The sequence below is a fragment of the Pygocentrus nattereri genome, chromosome 22, assembly GCF_015220715.1.
Source record: "Pygocentrus nattereri isolate fPygNat1 chromosome 22, fPygNat1.pri, whole genome shotgun sequence".
Lineage (NCBI taxonomy): Eukaryota > Metazoa > Chordata > Actinopteri > Characiformes > Serrasalmidae > Pygocentrus > Pygocentrus nattereri.
In genome coordinates, this window is record NC_051232.1 from 26,772,015 (window position 1) to 26,796,807 (window position 24,793).

General features: G+C 41.3%; 1 protein-coding gene and 1 long non-coding RNA gene across 3 annotated transcripts; both read right to left on the reverse strand.

Annotated features, from left to right (window-relative positions):
- Positions 1–3,798: 3,798 nt before the first annotated feature.
- Positions 3,799–14,474, reverse strand: LOC108413576 (SLAM family member 5-like). Of its 2 annotated transcripts, XR_005129389.1 has the most exons (6): positions 14,399–14,474; positions 12,250–12,588; positions 6,449–6,736; positions 6,096–6,220; positions 5,897–5,967; positions 3,799–5,271 (listed from the first exon to the last, which is right to left on the reverse strand). XR_005129389.1 is itself a non-coding variant. In XM_037533045.1 (5 exons), the coding sequence occupies exons 1-5, from the start codon at positions 14,445–14,447 to the stop codon at positions 5,200–5,202; spliced, it is 819 nt and encodes a 272-aa protein (XP_037388942.1). In that variant the 5' UTR covers positions 14,448–14,474; the 3' UTR covers positions 3,799–5,199. The 2 variants fall into 2 exon arrangements, 1 of the variants encoding a protein (XP_037388942.1); XM_037533045.1 differs by lacking the exon at positions 6,096–6,220.
- A 7,020-nt stretch (positions 14,475–21,494) lies between these two features.
- LOC108413577 lies at positions 21,495–21,830 on the reverse strand. The gene is made up of 2 exons (XR_001856779.1): positions 21,802–21,830; positions 21,495–21,556 (listed from the first exon to the last, which is right to left on the reverse strand). It is a non-coding gene; the product is annotated as an uncharacterized LOC108413577 (long non-coding RNA).
- Positions 21,831–24,793: the final 2,963 nt, after the last annotated feature.

Sequence of the window (24,793 nt, forward strand, 5' to 3'; positions counted from 1 at the left end):
CACATTATCTTCACAATCCTAAATCCATCTCACTTTACTCTGTACTAATGCATATGTAAATATACAGTTACTGAGCTTAGCCCATTTGTTGCTGGTCAGTTTTTCAGATGCTCTCTACTGCGCTCAGCATTGGTCAGTTTCTGAGCACAGGACCACTCTTGTCCAGATATCATTTGAGTGACTGGCATTCTCAGTACAGTTTCTCCACCTAATCTTGCACCTGTCTGCACATTTGCCTCCTAATGTTGGGTTTCTGCGTTGTATGTGCCACTCGGAAACCTTCATGGCCTTTTACTCCTTCAGAAAAAAAACAAAGATTTTTGTGAAATAAAAAAAAAAAAAAAATTCTGTCTGGGATTTTTTGTTTTTGTTAATTTTAATCATCATACTTGTTGTGTTTAATCTCTACGAGTGTTGTAGTAATTCTCTGAGGTCATTGTTAAGCTTTGAAGATTTAGTTGGAGTCAAAAGAGTAGCATACTTGAAACCCCAGTGAAAACCTCTTCAATTAGGATTTTTCCTCTGGTATACAGATAGGCAATTTTTTCCATTGATTAGAAGCTGCACAGAAGGACTTAAATGTTAGAATAACATAATTATAGTGCACTCCACAAATACTGGCGCATTTGATAAAATATTCTGCAAAAGACATCGTAAAAATATTCCTACTTGCACATTATACACAAAAATCTAACATTTTCTTTGAAGTACAATGATTAACAAAAAAAACCCTAAATCTTATCAGGAAATCTTTTTTTCCAAACTTTTTGTCAACTCTGTGTGCCACAATTATACTGGAGAACACATGCCAAGAGATCTGAGACCATATCTCTATACAGGACCTCTCCAGAACTTTCAAATGCTCAGGTCCACACTATGGTCGCTCCTCTTCAGCAACTACCACAGGTTTTGAATGGGTTTAGGTCAGGGGACTGGGGTGTCCATGGCAAAACCATAATTCTGTGGTCAGTGAACCATTTTGTTTTGATTTTGAGGCATGCTTTTGATCATTGTCTTGCTGGAAGATTCAAACTAAGGCCCAGTTTGAGCTTCCTGGCTGAGACAGTCAGGTTTTGATTTTGTTTCTGCTGGTACTTGATAGAATTTGTAATACCATGTATCTGAATAAACTTAAGCCTTTGAGAGAAAAACAGCCCCACAACATCACAGACCCACCATCATACCCCGAGGTCACCTATTAACTGGATCGAGTGTGTTATATACATAAAGGGTGGAGCTAAATTCTGCAGGGTGCTCCAGGACCAGGATATGGTACCCCTGAAAGATGAAGACTGTAGAAACATTCAGTTCATTGAGTTCACCAACTATGGCTGGCCATCCATCCATCCATCCATCATCTTCTGCTTCTCCGGGGGTTCGGGTCGCGGGGCAGCATCCTAAGCAATGAGGCCCAGACCTCCCTTTCCACAGCCACTTCCACTAGCTCTCCAAGGGGGATTCTGAGGCGCTCCCAGGCCAGCTGGGCAATATACTCACGCCAGCGTGTCCTGGGTCTTCCCCAGGGCCTCCTCCCAGGTGGACTTGCCTGTGACACCTCCCGAGGGAGGCGTCCAGGAGGCATCCTAACCAGATGCCCGAACCACCTCAGCTGGCTCCTCTCGACGTGAAGAAGCAGTGGGTCCCTCCCCGATGACCGAACTTTTCACCCTATCTCTAAGGGAGAGTCCAGACACCCTTCTTTCAGTCATTACCCAAAGCTCATGACCATAGGTGAGGGTGGGAACGTAGATCGACTGGTAAATCGAGAGCCTTCCTTTATGGCTCAGCTCTTTCTTTACCACAACAGACTGGTAAAGAGCCCGCATCACTGCTGACCCAGCACCAATCCGCTCCCTTGTACCATCACTCATGAACAAGACCCAGAGATACTTGAACTCCTCCACTTGAAGCAAGAGCCTATCTCCGACCCAGAGAGAACCACGCCTGAGAACCATGGTCTCAGATTTAGAGGTACTGATTCTCATCCTGGCCGCTTCACACTCAGCTGCAAACCGATCCAGCGAAAGCTGAAGTTCGTGGCCTGATGTCCCCAATAGGACCACATCATTTGTAAACAGCAGCAATGTGACACCCTAAAAATAAAAATTATGAATAGAAACAGTGACAAAGGGCAGCCCTGACGGAGTCCAACTCTCACTGGGAATGAGTCTGACTTAGTCACCACCCCAGTCTGCCAATCCAGTGGCACCACCCCCGATGTCCATGCAATGTTGAAAAGGCATGTCAGCCAAGATAGCCCCACAACATGCAGAGCCTTGAGGAACTCCGGGCGGATCTCATCCACCCCTGGAGCCTTGCCACCAAGGAGCTTCTTAACTACCTTAGCGACTTCGGCCTCAGTAATGGACAAGCCTATTCCCATGTCCCCAGACTCTGCCTCCTCACTAGAGAACGTGTCAGTGGGATTGAGAAGGTCCTCAAAGTATTCCTTCCACCGCCCAATGACGTCTTCAGTCGAAGTCAGCAGCACACCATCTCCACTATATACAGTGCTAGTGGCACACTCCTTTCCCCTTCTGAGTTGCCTGACAGTTTGCCAGAATCTTTTCAGAGCCGACTTTCCGTCGTCACTTTCCAAGGCCTCACCAAACTTGCCCGGTAGGACTCCTCCTTCAGCTTGACAGCATCTCTCACCTGGGGTGTCCACCACCGGGTTCGAGGATTACCGCCCCGACAGGCACCAACTACCTTACGGCCACAGCTACAGTCAGCCGCTTCAACAATGGAGGAGCGGAACATGGCCCATTCTGAGTCAATGTCCCCCACCTCCCCCGATATCTGGTCAAAGTTCTGACGGAGGTGTGAGTTGAAGATCAATCTGACAGGTTCTTCTGCCAAACGTTCCCAGCAAACCCTCACTATACGTTTGGGCTTGCCTGGTCTGACCGGCATCTTCCCCCACCACCTTATTTCTTCAGAGAAGTCAGAGAAGGTTTGAGTGCTCTAGTAATCACAGCTTTATTAAGGTTATTCTGAAGATTTTGCTAGTTGTAGAATGAATATAATTATTTGACATTAGATTATTTCTACAGCATTAAATAGGCAGATATGTTTAAGCTTGACTCAATAGACTGAAGACAGAAAGTACTAAATACTCTTTGAAACCTCTCAAATTTGAGAAGCTGAGCTTCAGGCTGAAACGCGTTGTTCTATTGTTGATGGTCGCCAGTAGATCTAGTTTCTTGATGATCTTACTTCTTTCTGCTTCATTCTTACTTTTCCAAGCCAACTTTAACATTTCTAGTCTAAATATTTAAAGTAGCAGGTTTTCTGTGTCCAGTGAGTGTCCAGAGAGTTTCCATTGAGTCAAAACTACCCAAAGTGCCAATGAGTCATTTACATAGTTAAAAAACCAAAACAAAGCAGGTTGGGGCAAGCAGCACCACCATCACACATACCGTCTGCTTATTAAGTGAAATAACCACTACATTTTTGAATGTTTTTTCACTCCCTCCAAATTTTCTCTGATACCAGAACTCAGGACATCAGCCAATAGTGTGCAGATATTCCTTCTCTGTCAATTTTTTTTTTGTGATTTTTTGAAAATGAGGCACACTGCACAAGAACTTCATAATGAACCATATTGTTCTAATACAAAGCTACAAAGGCTACAAAGTCAAACTGATCAATGTAAGCATCTTACCTATAACCTTGTTACCTCAAAAGCACCTTAAAGTCTGCCAATATAAATTCTTAAGCTTATTTTAAATTAGTTAAGTGTAAAAGTGAATTATTTGCTGATGAAACTAATGTGAGGTACAAAAGAATCAGAAAGGCTTTTCTGCACAGGACTTTTATTCTGACATCATACTTTGTTAAGAGGGGCTTTTATTTTGACACACCGTAGCCCTTTATGTAGACTTTTAAAGCTTGCAAAGAAACACCTACTTTGATCTATTTACACTTATTTTATTTTATAAGGTGCTAAAGTATGAGTGGCGAAAGGTCAGTCCAGATGGATTCTCCAGAAGAGGGCGCTTTTAGCAGTCAAATAGCTTTTAGTGCTTCATAAGCGCTGAGCTTCACATCACCAGCTGTGTGTGTCCTCGATTAAAATACAGAAAAGTACAGAGCGGCTTTAGTAAACTCATCATCAGGGTCTGTCTCACAAAGCAAGTTCAGCTGAGATGGGATTCCTGACTTTACAGCTTCACAAAATCTAACAAACAGAGTGGCAGTTAATTCGTAACCACTTCCTCTGTTAACCACGTTTTAGACTAATCCTTGTGCACATCACACCCATAAAATGTGGCATTTATAATGAACCGCTAATCATGTGAAACACAATGAGTCAAAACAAATATTTCTTAAAGAGGGATAAAGAAAATCACAGCAAAAATACGTAGATATTAAAGTGGACACTGCCACCATGTTGGTGATTAGTGGAGTAATAATTTCTGTTCTTTATAATTATGTAGTATCATTTGTTTCCTCTGCTAAAAAAAAAAAAAAAATCATATTACTGATGCCACAAAAAAAATAAGTGACCAGAAGTGTCCACCTCCACAAGTCCCTGATTAATCTACAGCTCAGTGCTGATTTGTCCAAAAGCTGTTTATGATGTGAAATCCAGGGACCGCATTACTGAGACTTCCTATCTTTTTTCTTAATTTAAGATCTGACAGGTCAAGTTAAGATTTTTCATATATTTATATTACAGAAACAAATCTTACTTGATTTGGGAATTTTATCTTACAGCATCTTCTCAGGTTAAGAAGACTTATGGCTGTTACCTAGCAACAGACCCTACGCACACGTAACCACGTTATCAAAATAATCAAGCTAGTTAGGCAGGCGGCTAAAGTCAGCTACTGTTACTGAAGGACAAAAAAGGTCAAACAAAACTAAAGTGTGTTGTGCTGTTTATAGGCTTATATTAACTTTATAAGCAAGAACTCAGCTTGGTGAGGCAGACAGTGTTCAAGACAGTAAATAACAAAACCAAAATGAGTACAAAATACTGAAATGCCAGTTTATAGTTGTTCAGAATGAAATGTTTTCATGAAATTCATACCCTAAACAAGGAACACAGCACAAATACACAGATGGATACAAATACAGTTAATGCTTGTGACTAGTTTTAAACAGCTAGCAGGTTGAATACTGAGGAAAAGAGGGCAGTAATGGGCTAAAAATGTAAAATAATTAAAAAGGATATTCTGATGCTGAAATACAGAGTTACGTCCTGATAGGAGAGTAAACCACTGGCTCAGTCTGGTCTTGAACTTCTGTCCCTCCAGCTCTGTTTACCTGTAAACACAGCAGAACGTTTCAGTAAAAACACATGGACTGCAGGATAAAACTGTTCAGACATGCATCTGAGAACACACTGAACATCTGGAAAATAAACAAGAAACTTTTAGAATTTTGAAAACATTAAAACAAAGCAATGCAAAATAAAGAGAAACATTTTTAGATTTCTAATTTAAGAGGTACTACCCAAATTTAAGCAAATCTGTGACTCAAGGCTTTTTTGTAAATCTTGTCTCGTGTTCATGTGACTCAGGTGGATTTGATCTACTGATCAGAGGCTTTTGCACAAACTTGTGTAGTTCATACAGCTCAAGTTCACACTGTCATTAAGACAAAAGAGGGACCAAATATTAAGAAATTCTGAAATGTTGGTGGCTCTCCTTTACGCTGTGTGAAAGTTTCATGGTGAATGGACTAATAGAAGTTAGAAGAAAATCTCTTTGAATTAAATTTGAAATAAAGTTGATATTTTAGAAACGGCTCATTTAAAGAGACCTGATCTCACTCCAGTCCAGCAGATGACTCTAATGTTCAGGACTGAAGTGCAATAGATTAAACACAAATATTCACATCTCATAAAGTGTATCATTTATTCTATTTATTAAATCTGTAGTAAACTCACCTCATGAGCTTCATTTGAACCGTGAGGTTTAGTTTTCACTTCAGCATAATTCAGCTCAGCGTCTTCACAAACTGCAGACAAAAGACAGGACAGTATATTGTGCTATGTATAAAACAAAATAGCAAACAAACAAAAAACAAATAATGATAATAAAATAATGAAAGACAACTGATGTTGTAAAACCAGCTGCATCTCTTGCCTTGTTGCTTGTCTTCTTTTTCCAGATCCACAAAAATAAAATTAATAGAGCAACAATCAGACCAACAGGTGTCAGAACAGCAGCCAGTGATTTGGAGAGATCTCTAGGACCTTTCGTACCTGAGACTGTTAAAAAAGCATTTGCTGCAGTAAATTAGTCAAATAAGTAAACAATACTTTTACATTTACTTCAGGAAGTGGCAAAGACAAACATTTCTGTGCTAAATCTCAGTAATTAGCAGGTGGCTCTGCATCAGTAGAGCATCAGAGAAACTAGTGAAGTTTTCTTAGTTGCTTCTTTTTGTTTGATGAAAATATTTACCTTTCACTGAGCTTTGTGGTTTTATTACCTACCTGTTTTAATGCAGATGTTTGTAATGTTGAGCTGGGTTGTCTGAGTGCTGACTGGATTAGCAGCTACACAGGTGTAAGTAGAACAGTCTGGGTTGGTTTTATTCAGAGGAAGATAAAGACGTTCACTGGAATCTGAGCTGCTGATGCTGGAGATTCTCTCTCTCTCTTCATACCAGGACAAACTCACATCCTTCCCGTTCTCCACAGAGCACAGAGGAGAACACGACTCTCTGAGACTCACTGAGCGCTTTTCAGCTTGATTTCTTATGACTGGCTTTAATACTGGAGCTACAAAATACAGAATAAAACAATAAAACAGATAAGAGACATTGAAACATTATATACAACCCTATAACCACCACCAACAGTATAAATATGCAAAAATACTATAAATTATAGTTTAAACGTCAAATCACTGACATTTGTTTGGCCTGTTTGGCTGCTAGAGAAGGTTCTATGTCTGCCAAACTCAGGCAGGTTTCAGCGCGTCTGATATCTGCTGTAGCTCATAAACAGCACATGTGGGCTGTGTGTTAAATCTCTAGTCATTATACACGGACTTATAACTGCCTCTGATCAACTCCTGTTGTTTACGAGATCGCATCTTTCAGCATAATGAACTCTGTAGTGTGTTTGGTGATGTATAAACGACAACAGGTATATAGTTTTGGTAGATCTCCCATATTATTTTATAATATTTGGAAACAAAACAATGAGCCTATATACCAAGCCATTTCCAAAAAAGTTGGCCTGCTGTACAAAATGTAAATAATCATCTAAACCCTATATTTCATTCAAAATGGTACAAAGATGACATATCAAATGTTGAAACTTTTTTTGAAAAATATAATAAGCCCATTTTCAATTTGATGCCAACAACAAAGTTGGTGGGGGTATGTTTACCACTGTGTGTCAGTCATCAATCTTCTATTAACACTCTGGAAGCGTTCGGGAACTGAGGAGACTGACTGCTGTTGTTTTGAAAGTGAAATGTTTTCCCTTTCTTGTTTGATATAGGATTTCGGCTGCTCAACAGTTCAGGTCTCCTTTTCCATATTCTTCATTTCATAATGCTCAAAATGTTATCAGTGGGTGATTTTTTTAATATGCAGCAATGCTGTTGTAATACATGCAGAACGCAGTTTAACATCTTTCAGCATTAATTGTGCCTTCACAGATGTGCCCGTCACCCATGCCATGTGCAGTAATGCCCCCTATACCATCATGAATACTGGCTTTTGAACTGTGTACTGATAACAAGTGGTGGTGGTCTTTAGCTCGGACGACACAGTGTACATGATTTCAGAAAAAAAACAAAAAAACAATCCTCAGGCCCAGAGAAGGCGGATCCTGGATCCTGTTTATATTTGGTTTCTTTGAGTTTGAGTTTTAACTCGCATGTGTGGATGCAGCAGCAAACCGTTTTCACAGACAGTGGTTTCCAGACTTGTTCCTGAGCCGATACAGTGATTTCCACTACAGAATCATGTCTGTTTTTAATGCAGTGAGGGCCTAAAGATCACGGCCAGCTAACACTGCTAACTGATTTTTGTCCTTTGCATACAGAGATTTCTACTTTTAATGATATTACAACCCCTGGCAAAAAGTATGGAATCACCATTCTGGGATGAGCACTCATTCAGACATTTTATTCTGTAGAACAAACTCAGATCAAAAACATGATGCAATTATAAGGTCATTCCAAAGTGCAACTTGTTGGCTTTCAGAAACACTAAAAGAAAAAAAAAAAAAAAAAAAAAAAAAAACATTGTGGAAACAAAGTAAATGTTACTTTTGTGCAAGCACAGGGAAAAAAAAAAAAATATGGAATCACTCAATTCTGAGGAAAAAAATATGGAATCATGAAACAGATAAACAAAAGAACATTTAAAATACATCACTAGTATTTAGTTGCACCACCTTTCGCTTTTATAACGGCTTGCAGTCTCTGAGGCATGGACTTGATGAGTGACAAACAGTATTCTTCATCAATTTGGTGCCAACTCTCTTTGATAGCAGTTGCCAGATCAGCTTTGCAGGTCGGAGCCTTCTTGTGGACCATTTTTTTCGATTGGGTTGAGATCTGGACTATTTGCAGGCCATGACATCGACTGAATGTGTCGTTCTCCAAGGAATGCCTTCACTGTTTTTGCCCTATGGCACGATGCATTGTCATCTTGGAAAATTATTTCATCATCTCCAAACATCCGTTCAATTGAAGGGATGAGAAAACTGTCCAAAATGTCAATGTAAACTTGTGCATTGATAGAAGAATTAACCACAGTCATCTCCCCAGTGCCTTTGCCTGACATGCAGCCCCATATCATCAAGGACTGTGGAAATTTGGTTGTTTTCTTCAGGCAGTCCTCTTCATAAAATTCACTGGAACGGCACCAAACAAAAGTTCCAGCATCATCACCTTGTCCAATGCAGATTCCTGACTCATCACTGAAGATAACTTTCATCCAGTCATCCACACAGTCCATGATTGCCTCTCCTTAGCCCATTGCAGTCTTGTTCTTTTCTGTTTAGGTGTCAATGATGGCTTTCTTTTAGCTTTCCTGTATTGAAATCCCATTTCCTTTAGGCGATTTCTTTCTTTCCTCAGAATTGAGTGATTCCATATTTTTTTTTCCCTGTGCTTGCTCAATAAAAGTAACATTTACTTTGTTTCCACAATGTTTTTTTTTTTATTTCTTTTAGTGTTTCTGAAAGCCAACAAGTTGCACTTTGGAATGACCTTATTATTACATCATGTTTTTGATCTGAGTTTGTTCTACAGAATAAAATGTCTGAATGAGTGCTCATCCCAGACTGGTGATTCCATACTTTTTGCCAGGGGTTGTATGTACCGCAGATGATGAAGTTCTTTGCTATTTTATGTTGAGAAACGTTATTCTTGAATTGTTGCACTATTTGATCGTGTAGTCGTAGTATTACACAACTTTACCAAAAAAATTCTCAGTGTCAACATTTAATATATAGTACCATTTTCAATTAAATATAGGGTTTACATGATTTGCACATCATTGTAAATAAAATAAAAATTGCATTTTGCACAGTGTCCCAACCTTTTGGGAAATAGGGTGGTAATAAACTATATAAAGATCTATAAAGCATGTCAAATTTTTTTGTCTGAATTTTTACTTTTTTGGTCTATGTTCTCTGAATTCGCCAGTAAAAAAGTATAACGTTCTCAATTATATTTACATCTGGTCTTTTGGTCACATAGCTTGACTGACTAAAAATAGAAACATGTAGATCTGACTATGAATAAAAGTATAACTACTGCAGTCACAGTAAATGCACACTTAGTCTTTAAGGTTTAGGAAACCTTAAAATGTTAAGAATTGTAAGTCTCAATATGATGTACATGTTAAATACTACTAAAAACACTTTATTCATGATAACAATAAACAAAATTAGCTTCAGTGTGACATTGCCTGAGAGAAACTTTTAACTGTTGTATTTTCCACAGAACAGCACAACCTCATGACAACATCACAATGCAACAATACTAGCACAGGTATTTTGCATATCAACGATGTTTTTGATAAAACTTTTCCATTTGGTTTATACATCATATTTTAATAGTCTCTGATATTATTTTAAGCCATATATATCCAACAGGGCTTCCCTTTAACACAAAACTAAATATCTATTAAATACAACTGTAAATGTAACAGAATCAAGTAAAGGACAACCAGAATAAAAATCATTCAAATCTGTATCATTAGATGTTCATCCAAGATTTAACTCTGCACAAAATCTCATCACCCTAGACCCCATGTGTCAAACACAAGGTCCACAGGCAACAACAGGCCCGCCACACAATCCTATCCGGCCCGCAAAATAATTTTCTATTAATATTAGTTCGTTTTACAATGTGCTGCGTTACAGTCACCAGCATGCAATGTGGTGTCCTCCAACTCTCCTACCCCAATAACAGTCTATGGGACAGCAGTTACACCTCAATTCTACACACTTGTGTGCAGCTCCACACCAGCCATATCACCCAAATGCATTTCAGCTGCAGTTCCACCACCGGAAACTCCAAGAGTCCAAGTCTTAATGAACTTGCAGCAAAGTACAGATGCAAGGTCTCTAGTTCAAGCAGGTCAATAAGTAGGTTTAAAAGACTGAGCACCTGGGGATGTTTACATGTAACTAGATGTGAATTCCCTGAAGAAACTGCAAGAGTGCTTGAAAGGAGCTGCAAGTGTGTGTTTCTGTGTAGGTGAACCACATCTCCTTAGGTATGTGTCTGTGTGTGAGAGGGAGAGATGTATGTGTTTGGGGCAGGAGGTCATTCAAATTAACTGTCTCTTATTATGCAGCTCTTAGTGGAGAAGCCTTGTTTGAGTTTGATTTGCACCCTCTGAACAAACAGTCATAACTCGGGAAATGTTTAAGCTATTGCTTAACCAGATAGATGGCGTGAGAAGACCCCTTGAGGATTATTTTGGTGTATTGAGAAGAAAGGTGTCAGTTATGATTAGTTAAAACACACAGAATCTTGAAATAAGCAGATTCTGATTTTGAGAAATTTACATGGGAGTGAATGGGGCAGTTTTCTGTGCCTAGTGCCTGTGACGACCCCCTGTCCTCCCTTCAGGTACTAGTTTGCCAGTGCACGGGCGGAGCTAGGCCTGATTAGTCTAATTAGATCATTGAGGGCACCTGGTAAGAGGTATAGCTTAAAAGGTGGTGGATCTGTCTCTCCCAGAGGCACCTTCTTTCTTTGTGTAGGCACGGTTTATTTTCTTTTTCAGGCTCTTTGATTTATCCGTCTCCCCCCCCCCCCCCTTCCTTCTCGCTTTTTTTCTTTTCTTTTGCCTCTACATATATCATCTACTGACACAAACATACGTCCACTCGTTCACGACTAACACTGCATTCATACCCTAGACATTTTTGGATAAAAGTATTCTTTGGTTTAAACTCAACCTTTCGTGTTGTGTCCCTCTTCTTATGTTGCGGGGTGTGGACGAGCCCATGCCGTAACATGCCAAACAAATGCTCATAACTCTAAAGCTAATTGATAAAATGTTTAGATATTTTGAGGTTTCAGAAAGGACACGTTTCTCTACCATTTTAAACTGAAATGGAGGTTCTAGATGAAAGTTTAAGGATTTTAAAGCAGATTCCCTGCATGATCAGCTGTGTTTGTGACAATGTCAGTTAGAATTTGAAGTTCTTAACATTCATTCTTATGGGAGGTTTTTCATTTTTAAACTTAATTTTATTAAAAACTACCAATCTGATCGACTCCAGAAATACATAGCACCAGTCACAGCACCGAGACCTTCGAAACCGTTTGAATGGAATCTGTACTTTAAGTGGATCGGGCTGTATTAATCACAGAAAAGTGTGGAATAAGAATAAAAAAGTATGAGAGATAACAGAGCACTTTTTCAAGCTCTCTAATAAGTCAAGGTCTACTTACAGGTGCCTGTATTTTACTGTTGAAGTCTTTGCATATTTTTGAATAAACAAGAGCCATAAGTTTTGGTTACAGCACAACATTAATTAAAAATAAAAGTTTTTTCTCTGGCTCACAGATTTCATGAGATTTTCAATTTGGCCCTTGTACTGGTTGATTGACACCACTGCCCTAGACCAACCAGAAGACATTCTGTAGAATATTTCTTTATCATGCTAAACTTTGTTGGCAGAAGTGAACTGGTTTATGACTGATGTAGTTCACGCTGTTGGTCTTCAGTCTGAGCCCAGTTCTGCTTATTCATGTTCTGCCTTTTTCTACAGCAACTATAAAAATGGAAAATGTAATATTTACTCACCATAGACATCAACACTGTAATTCCAGTCTAAGGATATTCCAGTAATGATCTGTAGTTTATAAACTCCAGAATCTTCTCTGCTGATGTTCCTGATGGTTAAAGATCCACTGGTTCTGTTCAGCTGCAGACTGTCTCTGAATATCTGACTGTAATAGTTTGTAATAATCTTTCCTTCAAAGCTCTCACTGTTCACTATCTTTATTTCTGCGTTCTCAGGTCCATAAAACCACAGTATGTGAGCATCACTCTGAGCTTCAGTTAATCCAGTATGGATGGTCACAGTGTTTCCCTCCAGCTCCTGCAGTCTGACAACCTCTCCTCCAGCTGAGCACAGCAGACCTGAAACAGTGTAAGTAGGTAATATTAGTCTAAAGACTCACATACACAAGATATTTACTATCAGTTCATTTCTGAATCCACTACCTCAGATATCTCAGATAACGTCTAATGCCTGTATAAATGCCTTTTCTGCAACATGACAATGTAATTTTATCTACATTTAGTGCTGCCACTCCAGGCTATTCGCTGTGATCTTTTATTACAAGTGTTCCATTGTGTAAAAAATCCAGCATTCAAGCTTTTGTTCAGTTCTGTGCTCATTTTCACTTCATATTCAAAATGTATTCACTGCATTAAACTGACACATTTGCAAAGCCTTTGCCACATCAAGTATTACTTAATAATTCCATACTGTGTCTAGGGCTGCCACAAACGATTATTTTTATAGTCAACTAATCACCAATTATTTTTTATGATTAGTCGACTAATCGGACCATACATTAATTGAATAAAACATACAGCTTATCGCACTAGAATGCATCTGCTACTATATAACCATCATTAGATTTCAGCTATGTGCTAACTAAAAATAAAAATCATAGTTCAGTAAACCTTTAATGAAATATGCAGTTTGTTGCAACAAACAATTATTTAACTGTTTAGCATAAAGTGTAAACAACTGTGTAAAATAAGGATAAGGCACTGGCTTAAACAACACAAAAATATATACATTAAAGAAATTATTTTTTTTTAGGTTTTTCTTTCTTTCTTTCATTTGTCTCTGGCATCAAACTTAGCTGCATTTAAATCAAGTTAGATAGGTACCTGAAACTAAGGAATTATTCACAAAAATAAAGTTTTGGTCTCACTGACTCAAATATAACAAAAGTGCATTTTGTGCTCAGTGCTCACAACTGCATTCAACTTACTACACTCTGACTATACAATCCCAAACTGCACAAGGCTCTTGTTCATAGCCAGGAAAGTTAGCATTTCTTGGAGAAAGGCTTGCTCTCTTTTGAGAGCAGATGTTCCCTGCTGCAGAGAAAATCCGCTCTGACGGGGTGGAGGTTGCAGGGATGCACAGAAAAGATTTAGATAGCTTTGACAGCGCGGGGAAATGCCCCTCATTTTTCACTCTACCATTGGAGAGGATCATCCTTATTGCATTGCACGCGTTTCTCTTTCATTTTCTTAAAGTGATCCCACACTTTTGAGTTCCGTAGCCGGGTAGCCATGATACCAGAGCCTGTCTGTGTAACATCCTGGGATGTCGTCCACTGCCTACCCCGGTTTCCACTACTGTGCGTCAAGGACAGAAAGGCAGACGCAGTAGTGGAAACTGCCGCAGGATTTGAGAGAAAAAAGTTGAAGAAAAAAAAAAAAAAAACAAAAAAAACGACGCATCAACTATTAAATTAGTCGACTATTTTAATAGTCGACATAATCGTGACTAGTCGACTAATCATGGCAGCTCTAACTGTGACAGAGCTCATTCCTAACTGAAGCCAGCAAAGCAGCTTCAGACTCAACTACTAACTGAGTAACTACACTTCAGCTCTCATCTACCTGATCCTGCTGTTCTATTCTTCATTCCACACACACCACTACTGCTTAAAGCTTCATCCAGCACACTTTATTACAGATCATTAATGTGCCTGTATTTCACACTGATAGATCATCATCTAATACAGATAGACCAACTTTCAGCTCAGCTCTACTGCATAAAACATCACTCAGTCACACTGTTTTCTATTAAACCCAGAGCAGTAACAGTAAAGACGATCTGTCAGTGATCAGTCTGGACTGAACGCTCTGTCAGTCAAGAGCTCCTCATTTTCCTGAAGTAGTTTTAGGAAAACAGACTTACAGTAAAGCAGGAGAAGCAGAGCTGGATGAATCCTGTATTGTGAGAACATCTTAACCAGCCATTCTGATCAACCAGCTTCATCTAACTCTTCAACTCCATCATCTAGCTTCATCTAACTCTTCTCAGATTCATAGAAAACAAAAAACACAGAGCAGATGTGATAGAGGCTGGGCTAGGCTGGGCATGCTCATGCATTGCGGTAAAAGCCGCCGTTTTAAAATGGGTTGGCATTAAAATCATTTTAGTTTAGATTACTATTTTAACTGATAATAAACAGCCAGTATCACAGAGGAACCTTTACCTGCCTGTTTTGATACTAAAAGCACTGACAGTACAGCTAGAGTACAGTGAAGGGTTCTAGATAAATATCATTGGTATAAATACAGAAAGGTTCTTTATATCTTCTCTCCAGTCCCATCAGCAGAACCTGCCCTAATGTGATGAAGGACTGATCAGCTGAAGCAGGTACTGGATGGAAACTGCACATACTGGACTTCCTCCAGAGGAGATGTAGAAATGATTTAACTGTGATCAGTTCATATTTCTGATGTCGGTGTATTTCTGAACAAATACATGTTTACTATTCAGATAAATCTACACATCATTTCCTCAGACTAAGACCTCCTTATTAGGTCACAGTTCTGCCATATTTTCTGTGTAATTTTACTCTGTTTACATGAGCTGATGCATGCACTCCCATACTGAGACTTCAGACCACAGCGCTGTTGGCTTCTGTGTGGTGAGCTATGTGGCGCAGCAGCAGCAGCAGCAGCAGCAGCAGCAGCAAAAAGGAAGAAGCTTTATTTATAGAGTGCTTGTTACAGGCTCAAGCACATTTTAAAACAAATAGTAAAATATCATAAATAATTGATAACAGTATAAATTATAAAACTGCATATAAAAATAAACAAACAATAGAATATATTTTGGGGGGGAAAAAAAAAAAAAAAAAAACCCTGTTTCAACCACTATTGGTTCTTGTTATAATCAAGCTTGGAACACTAAAACCACCCTCACTGGTGTTCTTTCCACAGAGTGAGTTCAGCCGTCTGCTGTATGAAATGAACAGGTGAGTGAGCTGGAAAAACTGAGAAAATTAAATGAATAACCAGCATGTTGGCGACTGTCCAAAAACTTCAAAAGTCACCGAGCAGCTGAATAGGGGAAACTATTGCCCGACGCGCTAGCTGTTCAAAACGTAAGTCCAAGCTTCCGTTAACGTTGCTTTATTCTGTATCAAATCAAGTATCCAAGCATTAAAAACTTCAGCGTCCACAGACACCTACGATCCACAAACAGCATAAACGTCCAAAGGCAAGCGGTTCATAGGCAATGTTCACATCAGCAACTTACAGCGTTTAACGGTCAGCAAAAAGTAGGCTTCCCCCATCACCCACTCACTCTCACCTAGCAAGTGAGCAGGTGATATTACAAATCATTACCGCCACCAACACCACGTGATCTAGATCATGCACGTCATTACCCAGGTGCACACAAAACCTAAACCCATGCCTACACCTGTCTGCAACATTCCGGCCCCCCATTATTACATCACCACACTGTAATAATTACACATCCGACACCATAATCCAAGACATACAACAGATTCTCAATGAAACAATACAGTGTACTCAAAGTCCATCTAAATAATTCTTCTGATCAGTCAGTCATGGGCCAGAGGTTACCAGCACTTAGCCTTGATATCAAGTCAGTCTACGATGTATGTCTAATGTTCAACATCAAGTCATATTATAGTTGCATCAAGTTGGTTCCAAGATGTCATGAGTCAGAGGCCTCCTGAAGAAGGCATATCTTTGTGACCGGTCTGCATAGATGGCTGGTTGAGGTCTTAATCCAGACCTGACATACAAGTCCTTTCCTGTCTGGTACAGCTGCTGTGATGTGTACATCTGCCAATGATCCAGGAACCACGAGGCGCTGAGTCATGCACTATGAGAACCACATCTCCAGGAACGAAATTGCATTTAATCTGTGCCCATTTCTGCCGCTGTTGAAGTTGTGGCAAATATTCTTTAATACATCTTTTCCAGAAGAGGTCAGTTATGTATTGGACCTGTCTCCACCTCTTACGTGCATAGAGATCATTTTTCTGAAACAGACCAGGTTGTAAGCAAGGATTGGACTTGAGAAGGAGGAGGTGGTTCGGTGTTAAAGCTTCCAAATCATTGGGATCGGTGGATTCTTGTGGAATGGACCTGCTGTTCAAGATCGACTCCACTTCACAAAGGACAGTTTGAAGGCCTTCCTCATCCAAATACTGTGTCTGCAAGGTGGAGTTGAGAAGCTTTCCGATGGAACGCATCAACCGCTCCCATGCTCCACCATGGTGCGATCCAGTTGGAGGGTTGAAGATCCATTTAACCCCCTTCAAAGCCAACGCATCAGCAATCCTTTCCTGATTCCACTCTTCCATAGCTTGTCTCAGCTCATGCTCTGCTCCCACAAAGTTGGTACCATTGTCGGAACGCAGGTCTTGAACCTGGCCTCGTCTTGCGATGAAACGGCGTAAAGCATTAATGAAAGAGTCAGTATCAAGAGATGAGGCAACCTCAACATGTACAGCTCTAATCACTAAACACGTAAAGATGGCCCCATATCTCTTCACAATACTTCTGCCACGCTTTACTTCAAACGGGCCAAAATAGTCCACTCCAACGAAACTAAAGGGAGGTTTCTCAGGGGTCACTCTGCTTTCAGGCAAATCAGCCATTTGCTGCTGGCCTAGAGATCCACGAAGCCGTCTGCAGACCACACACTTTGACGTAATGCTTCTTATCAAAGCGCCTGCACCAGGAATCCAATACTTCTGATGCAGCTTTGAGAGAACGTGGTTCCTACCATTATGACCCACCTCTTTATGGATATGCTGTAAAATGAGATTGGAAATGTAAAAATCCTTAGGGATTATGACAGGATGTTTGGAATCTTCAGACATAACAGCTCTACTAAGATGTCCGCCAACACGCTGCACGTCATCCTCCAAAACAGGATTCAACCTATAGATGTAGCTACTTTGTTTCACAGTCTCTCCCCTTTGGAGGCAGGAGATTTCTTCAGCATACTTCTTCCGCTGACAAAACTTTTAATTGCATCTCAGCATCCTTAATCTCTTCCAACGAGAGAAAGCCATCACAGAACACCACTCTGTGATGAACATCCTTACACTGAGTTGAATCAGATGCAGACTGAAAATGTGCCTTGTCCTTTCTATGATGCAAGAGCAATGTCTTGAACCTCAAGATCCAACCCCTCACCCTGACAAGGCATGTCCAAGATGAAGTACGACTACTCAAATGAGCCAATGGACCGTCACCATCTGCTTGCAAAACATTAATAGCGGCAGACACTTTAACTTCAGGGTCTTCATATGGGAGCTCCTGCAAGTACTCTGGGGTTACAGGCCATTCCTTCTCTGGCTGCATAAGAAACGCAGGACCAGATATCCATTCAGTGTTAATTAAAAAGGGCTCTGCCCTCATACCTCTGGAAGCAAAGTCTGCGGGGTTGTGTGTTGTGTTCACATACCTCCACTGGGAGGCCTCAGAAGCCTTTAATATCTCTGACACTCTGTTCGCTATAAAAATACGAAACCTAGAGGTCTCATTATTGATATATTTCAGCACCGAGGTACTGTCTGTCCAAAACACTGAGTCCAGGAGAGGCAGCCTTAGCTCCCTCCTCCTTAATCTTCCCATGCGAGCTGCCACCACAACTGCTGTCAATTCCATGCAGGGGCTCGTGACTAATTTTAAAGGTGCAACCCTGGACTTCCCCATTATGAAGGAGCTGTGCGTGTGTGAGCAACTGTTACGCAGGAGCAGGTAGGTAACCGCACCATACCCCTTCTCACTTGCATCTGCAAAGTGATGTAACTGAGCAGTGATCGTCTCTCCAAAGTCAGGAGGTTTTAAACATCGTCTGATGCTAAGGTTGTCCAAAAAACTCAATTCTCCCACCCAATCTTTCCACTCTTGAGCAACTATGGATGGTATAGTGTCATCCCATCCTATGCCCCTCTGGCACAGATCCTGAAGAATCTTCTTGGCTGTGAAAATAACGGGAGCAAGGAACCCCAGAGGGTCATAGAAGGAGCTCACTGTGGAAAGGATTCCTCTGCGGGTCAATGGTCTGTCTGGAATGGATATGTATAATTTAAATGCATCTGACTGCACACACCACCGCACTCCCAATGCTCGCTCAACAGGCAAGATATCGCAGTCCAGATCTAAGTCCTTAACTTCCTTTGCTCCTTCATCCTCAGGTATTACAGCAAGAACGTTGCGGCTATTACTTATCCACTTTGTCAGGCGGAAACCACCCTTAGCACAGATGTCTCCAAGGTCGTTGTAGAGAGATATGGCTTCCTCTTCGGAGGCTACTGAAGCAAGACAATCACCCACATAGAAACTGTACAAGATTGTATCAATCACCTGCCAGCTAAACTGTGCTTTGCTGTCTTCTGCACACTTCCATAGAGCATTGTTAGCACAGCTTGGAGAAGAAGTTGCCCCAAACAAATGAACACCCACCCTATACTCTTGCATGCTCTGACTGAAATCGCCACGAGGCCACCAGAGAAATCTCAAGAGGTCAGCATCTTCCTCTGGCACACGCACCTGATGAAACATAGCTTCGATGTTAGACATCAACACAATGGGTTCTTTCCTGAACCTAGTCAACACACCAACCCATGCATTTGTCAAGTCAGGACCACTCAAGAGCTGGGCATTAAGAGAAACGCCTTGAAACGGTGCTGCACAGTCGAAGACGACCTGGATTTTCCCCTTAAAAGTGTGGTAAACCCCATGATGGGGAATATACCAAACCTTGCCATCGCTGCACTCCAAATCTTTAATTGGCACTCTTTGTGCATATCCCCTGGATATGAGATCTTCCATGGAAGCAGTGTAAACTTTGTGAAAATCTTTATCTCTGATGAACTTTCTCTTCAAGCTTAAGGCACGTTGTTCCACAATTGCACGGTTGTCAGGCATTCTTATATCCCGGTCTTTCAGAGGCAGGGCAATGCTGTAATGCCCATTGCTCAGAGTCACGGTCTCACTAGCCATCCTCAAAAACTTGGAATCTTCCCTTGATAGCCCCAGCTGCAAATCCTGGCTGCTCTCAGGGAAGTTAATTTTGAACTGCTGTTTCAATAACTTGTCGAGCGTAACTTTTTGTGAAAAAGTTGTGACTGTCGGCTGTGACTGTTGATGGACATCCTGGACTTCCGCAGCATTCCCTGCCAAGTGGCCCATTTACTGTCCAACCGAGCACTCTTAATGGCAAAAGGTCCATCACCTACACTCCGGACAACCTCCAGAGGTTCCAATGCTCTGGGCATGTTCATGCCAATCAAAAGCTCCACATGCGCCTCAATTTCTGGCAGATAAACGTGCTTCAAGTGTGGCCAGTCATCCAGGTCTTGTTGTTTTGGGATGTTACACACATTAACAGGCATTCTACGTTGAGTAAAGAGGTCAGGCATTTCACAGTAAACATCACTGTCCAAGCCGGCAACTTCCAGTTCAGTCACAATGAAACTGTCTACCACTTTCTCTTTTCCCATAGTGCGCAAGAGAATCTTGGTCTTCCTCCCAGTGAGATTCAGCTTGTCCAGGAGGCCCACTGTACAAAACGACGCTGAACTCCCCTGGTCCAAGAAGGCATAGGTTTCCACTGTTCTTTGGCTTTTCTTTGATTTTACCTTAACTGGTACAATGGCAAGCTTACAGTCTTGTCCACCGGCCCCAGTAAGACCACTAGTCTGGACTGTAACAGGAATGTTATCTGTTTCCGTGTCAGAATTGACCTCTTTCTTCTCCTTGTGATGGATATGAAGGATACTTGGATGTCTGAAATCACACATTTTACATGAAAGGCATTTTCCACATTCTTTGCTGATGTGTCCAGTAAAACATCCAAAGCAGATACCATTTCTTTTAAGAAAGGAAATCTTTTCATCATGAGGTTTCTTATCAAGCAGAGAGCATGATTCTAGCATGTGTCCACCCTTGCAGAACAGACAAATCTTCACAAAAGTGTGACTATCTTGAGTCCCTGTTTGATTCTTCTCTCAAAAGCAGTAACAGCTGTACCAAAGCTGCTTCCTTTTGCCCCTGGATAACGACGTTTCCCTCCATCGCTTCCCACTGCTGTTAAATATGTTGGAGGAATGTCACATAGGCTTCCAGAGACAGGATCTGTAGCAATTTTAACTTGACGCTCAAGAAAGAAACAATATCAACAAATGTAGCTCTGCGATGCTGCCTCTCCTTGATGTCACATGCTACTGTTCGCCATTTGTCTTTTAACTTATACGGCAGCTTTTTTTTAAATCACAGCAAGCATATTGGCAGGTGTATTCAATTCAGAGAGGCCATAAACTTCTTCCATCGCATTGCAACACCCACGTAAGAACAGAGAGTATGCCTGAAGAGCCTTTCCATCCTCTGATCTGATTAACGGCCATGAATGAACTTTATTCAAATAAGCAGCTGCAATCACATGTTCATTTCCAAAGTGATCATACAGCAGAGTCTTTGCTTTCACATATCCAGCACCATCAGACATATGTTGACAGCTCGACAAGTTCATTGGGCTGCCCCCTAGTGTACTGTACAAGGTAATGCAGGCGATTGTCAGCATTGCTGGTTTTTGCTTCTATGACCTGTTCGAATGAACGCATGAAAGCATGGAAGTGCAGAGGACTGCCATCAAAGACTGGAATTTTTCTTTTAGGTAATGACAAAAGACCTTGTTGATAGACCAACATACTAGTTAGTTCACTTTGTTTCTCCATAATGGACAGCAGATTTCCACTGGTTACTGGGCAAGCAGCTTGCTGCAATGGCAAACGTGGAATTGTACTACATGGTCTGGATGGATCAAAAGGCCCCATGAGGAAAGGTGCAGGCCTATCCCCTTTCACACTTTGTTGAAGTGTTTTTACTTTAGGCTTTGCATTTCAAATGCTTATATTTCCTTTTGCATTTACACTGTTCTGTCCTTATCAGGCGCTCATTTACTTGACTAGACAGACAGCTAACGACAGAATGAATTCCTGAGGCAGAAGTGAGTTTTGAAAGTTTACTCCAATCTTCAGATACACAGAATTCTTCCTTGGGATTCGTAAAACTAAATAAACAAACAAATGTACATAAAAGTATGTTTGCTTTGTCTTTCTACATACACTCACAGTAGCATACACATTGTATGAGGAAACGAACATGCTAGCTTGCTAGCGCTACATGACTTGCTGAAACTCTTCAGACATTCTATTTACACAAAAAATTATATATTGTTCTCCTGCAAATTAACTTAAGATGCATAAGGCATAAATTGGTCCTTAATACACAAAATTACAAACATTATTAACTTACAAGCAAAGCCTTTCCAAGGGCAAGAACAACCTAAGAATGAGCACCTCTTCACCTTGGCATGGTCTGACTCAACTGAAGTAATGAACTTCCTCCTCTAGCTGAATATGACATCACAGGAAGTTACATCAACTGAAGGTAAGTGTCAAAATAAAAGCAGGCTTAATAATGAATATTTCCCCCACTAGAAAACACTAGGTGGCGCCAAAACCCAAAAAGGTTCCAATGCCGTGACATACACCAAGTGTCTGTGGAACAAAGGTCTCTGCATCAGCATTCAAAACTTCAAAGATTTTGTCCTTCGTTTTAAAATATGATTCCATTCCATTGGATTTCCGTGAAGTGGTGCTCCCAATTCTCAACACGTTGACCTTTGCAACAGTTGCAGCTATGTCTGCTTCAAGCTGAAGTTGTTTTCTTTCTCCTCAATTGCTCCTCCTGTTTCCTGGGATGGCACAGTGTCAAAAAATGGCCTGCTTGAATATTTATCAGCCTCAGAAAGCCATATTTTAACATCCTCAATGAAACCTTTATTGTACTGAGTAATGCTTGATAACCATGAATTTTGCTTATCTTTCTCATCAAGTGGAATTAAAGGCAGTAGAGATTCATGTAATGCGCTGGCATCCTCAAACAGATGTATTAATTCATCAAGCTGTGATTTAACCTGTGAATCATTATCATCCTTCATTAGCTCTTTGAGAGATGCAATTACCCTTTTCATTTTGTTTACATGCCTTTTTCTTCCTGTCTGGATGGTTTCAATTTTGTTTGCAGGAGCTTTCCCAGTGAGAACAATTGATGGTTTATCCTGTTCAGGTTTTCCAACGCCAGACGCAGCTTGTGATCCACTCATTTTAAGCATTCAAGACAAACAACATACAATACCAGCTTGGCAACTTCAAACACAGCGGCAATTTCTCAACAGCTCTCTGAACACACGCAGAGCCACAGCTCACACACACACGCCAAATTCCCAATGAACCTCAGGTCTACACACAGCACTGAACAGCGGTAGCCACGGTCTAACACAGTGACAGGCCCGTCACAAGGACAACAACATCTCGTGGAAGTAAACAAACTGCGTTCAAACGAGCAACAGCCAACACAGCACAAGCGCCGGTTACATACCACCGCTGTCTTCCCGGTCTCTGTCGGGCAGGCCGCTTTCTCAGGCCTAGCGGCAGAGGTGTGTGCGCTCAATCCGGGAAACTCCGTTGCCGCTTTTTTGCTGCCAAATGTTGGCGACTGTCCAAAAAACGTCGAAGTCGCCGAGCAGCTGAATAGAGGAAACCAATGCCCGACGCGCTAGCTGTTCAAAACGCAAGCCCAAGCTTCAGTTAACGTTGCTTTACTCTGTATCAAAATCAAGTATCCAAGCATTAAAACCTTCAGCGTCCACAAACAGCATAAACGTCCAAAGGCAAGCGGTTCATAGACAACGTTCACATCAACAACTTACAGCGTTTAACGGTCAGCAAAAAGTAGGCTTCCCCCATCACCCACTCACTCTCACCTAGCAAGTGAGCAGGTGATATTACAAATCATTACCGCCACCAACACCACGTGATCTAGATCATGCACGTCATTACCCAGGTGCACACAAAACCTAAACCCAAGCCTACACCTGTCTGCAACACAGCAATTAAACAAGAGCTACAGTTACATGAAGCTACGCTGGATTCTCTTGAGTGAAAATTAGTGCTGTACTCATATATGTTCTTTGTAGCCGATCAAATTCTTACTAATTTAGCTGTTTTTGTGGTTGATTAGATCTTAGATGAGATATATGAATATTATAGGTTATATTGAAAATAACTGCATACAGCCAGGGGGATTTTAACCCGCTGTTCTTTGTTTTATTTGCAGGTCAGTCATGCTTCTCCAGCTGTTTTATTGTTTAGTTCCTTTTTTTAAACTGTTGTCAGACATTTTACTTCTCTGTTTTGTGGTCTGACTTGTCATCAGTTTCAGGGAAACACCAGAAAGATGCAGCAGAATCAGTAATTCAGAAAAACAGAACTAAACAGAGACCACCAGCATAGAGGTTCCCAGCTTCTCAGACAGGAAGTGTCATGTTCTGAGAGGGTGGGAGGACTTAATGGGTAAGGGAAGTCCTTAACAGCAGCCCCCACGTTCACTAAACCACCCCCACACACTACAACTGTCTATTGCATGTTTATTGTAAAAGGGTCGAAATGATAAGTTTTTACATAAATACACTCACACACTCACACCCACTCACACACACTCACACATGCAGTCACACCCACACACACACTCATACATAGTCACACCCACACACACTCATACACACACTCACACGTGCAGTCACACCCACACACACACTCACACTCACACATGCAGTCACACCCACACACACACACACTCATACATAGTCACACACACACACACACACACACACACACACTCACACGTGCAGTCACACCCACACACACACGTGCAGTCACACCCACACACACACGTGCAGTCACACCCACACTCACACGTGCAGTCACACCCTCACACCCACACTCACACGTGCAGTCACACACACACTCACATGTGCAGTCACACCCATACACACACACTCACATGTGCAGTCACACCCACACACACACTCACACGTGCAGTCACACCCACACTCACACGTGCAGTCACACCCACACACCCACACTCACACGTGCAGTCACACCCACACACACACACTCACACGTGCAGTCACACCCACACACACACTCATACATAGTCACACCCACACACACACTCACACGTGCAGTCACACCCACACACACACTCATACATAGTCACACCCACACACACACACACGCATGCAGTCACACGCACACACACACACTCACACGTGCAGTCACACCCACACACACACTCATACATAGTCACACCCACACACACACTCACACGTGCAGTCACACCCACACACACACTCATACATAGTCACACCCACACACACACACACGCATGCAGTCACACGCAC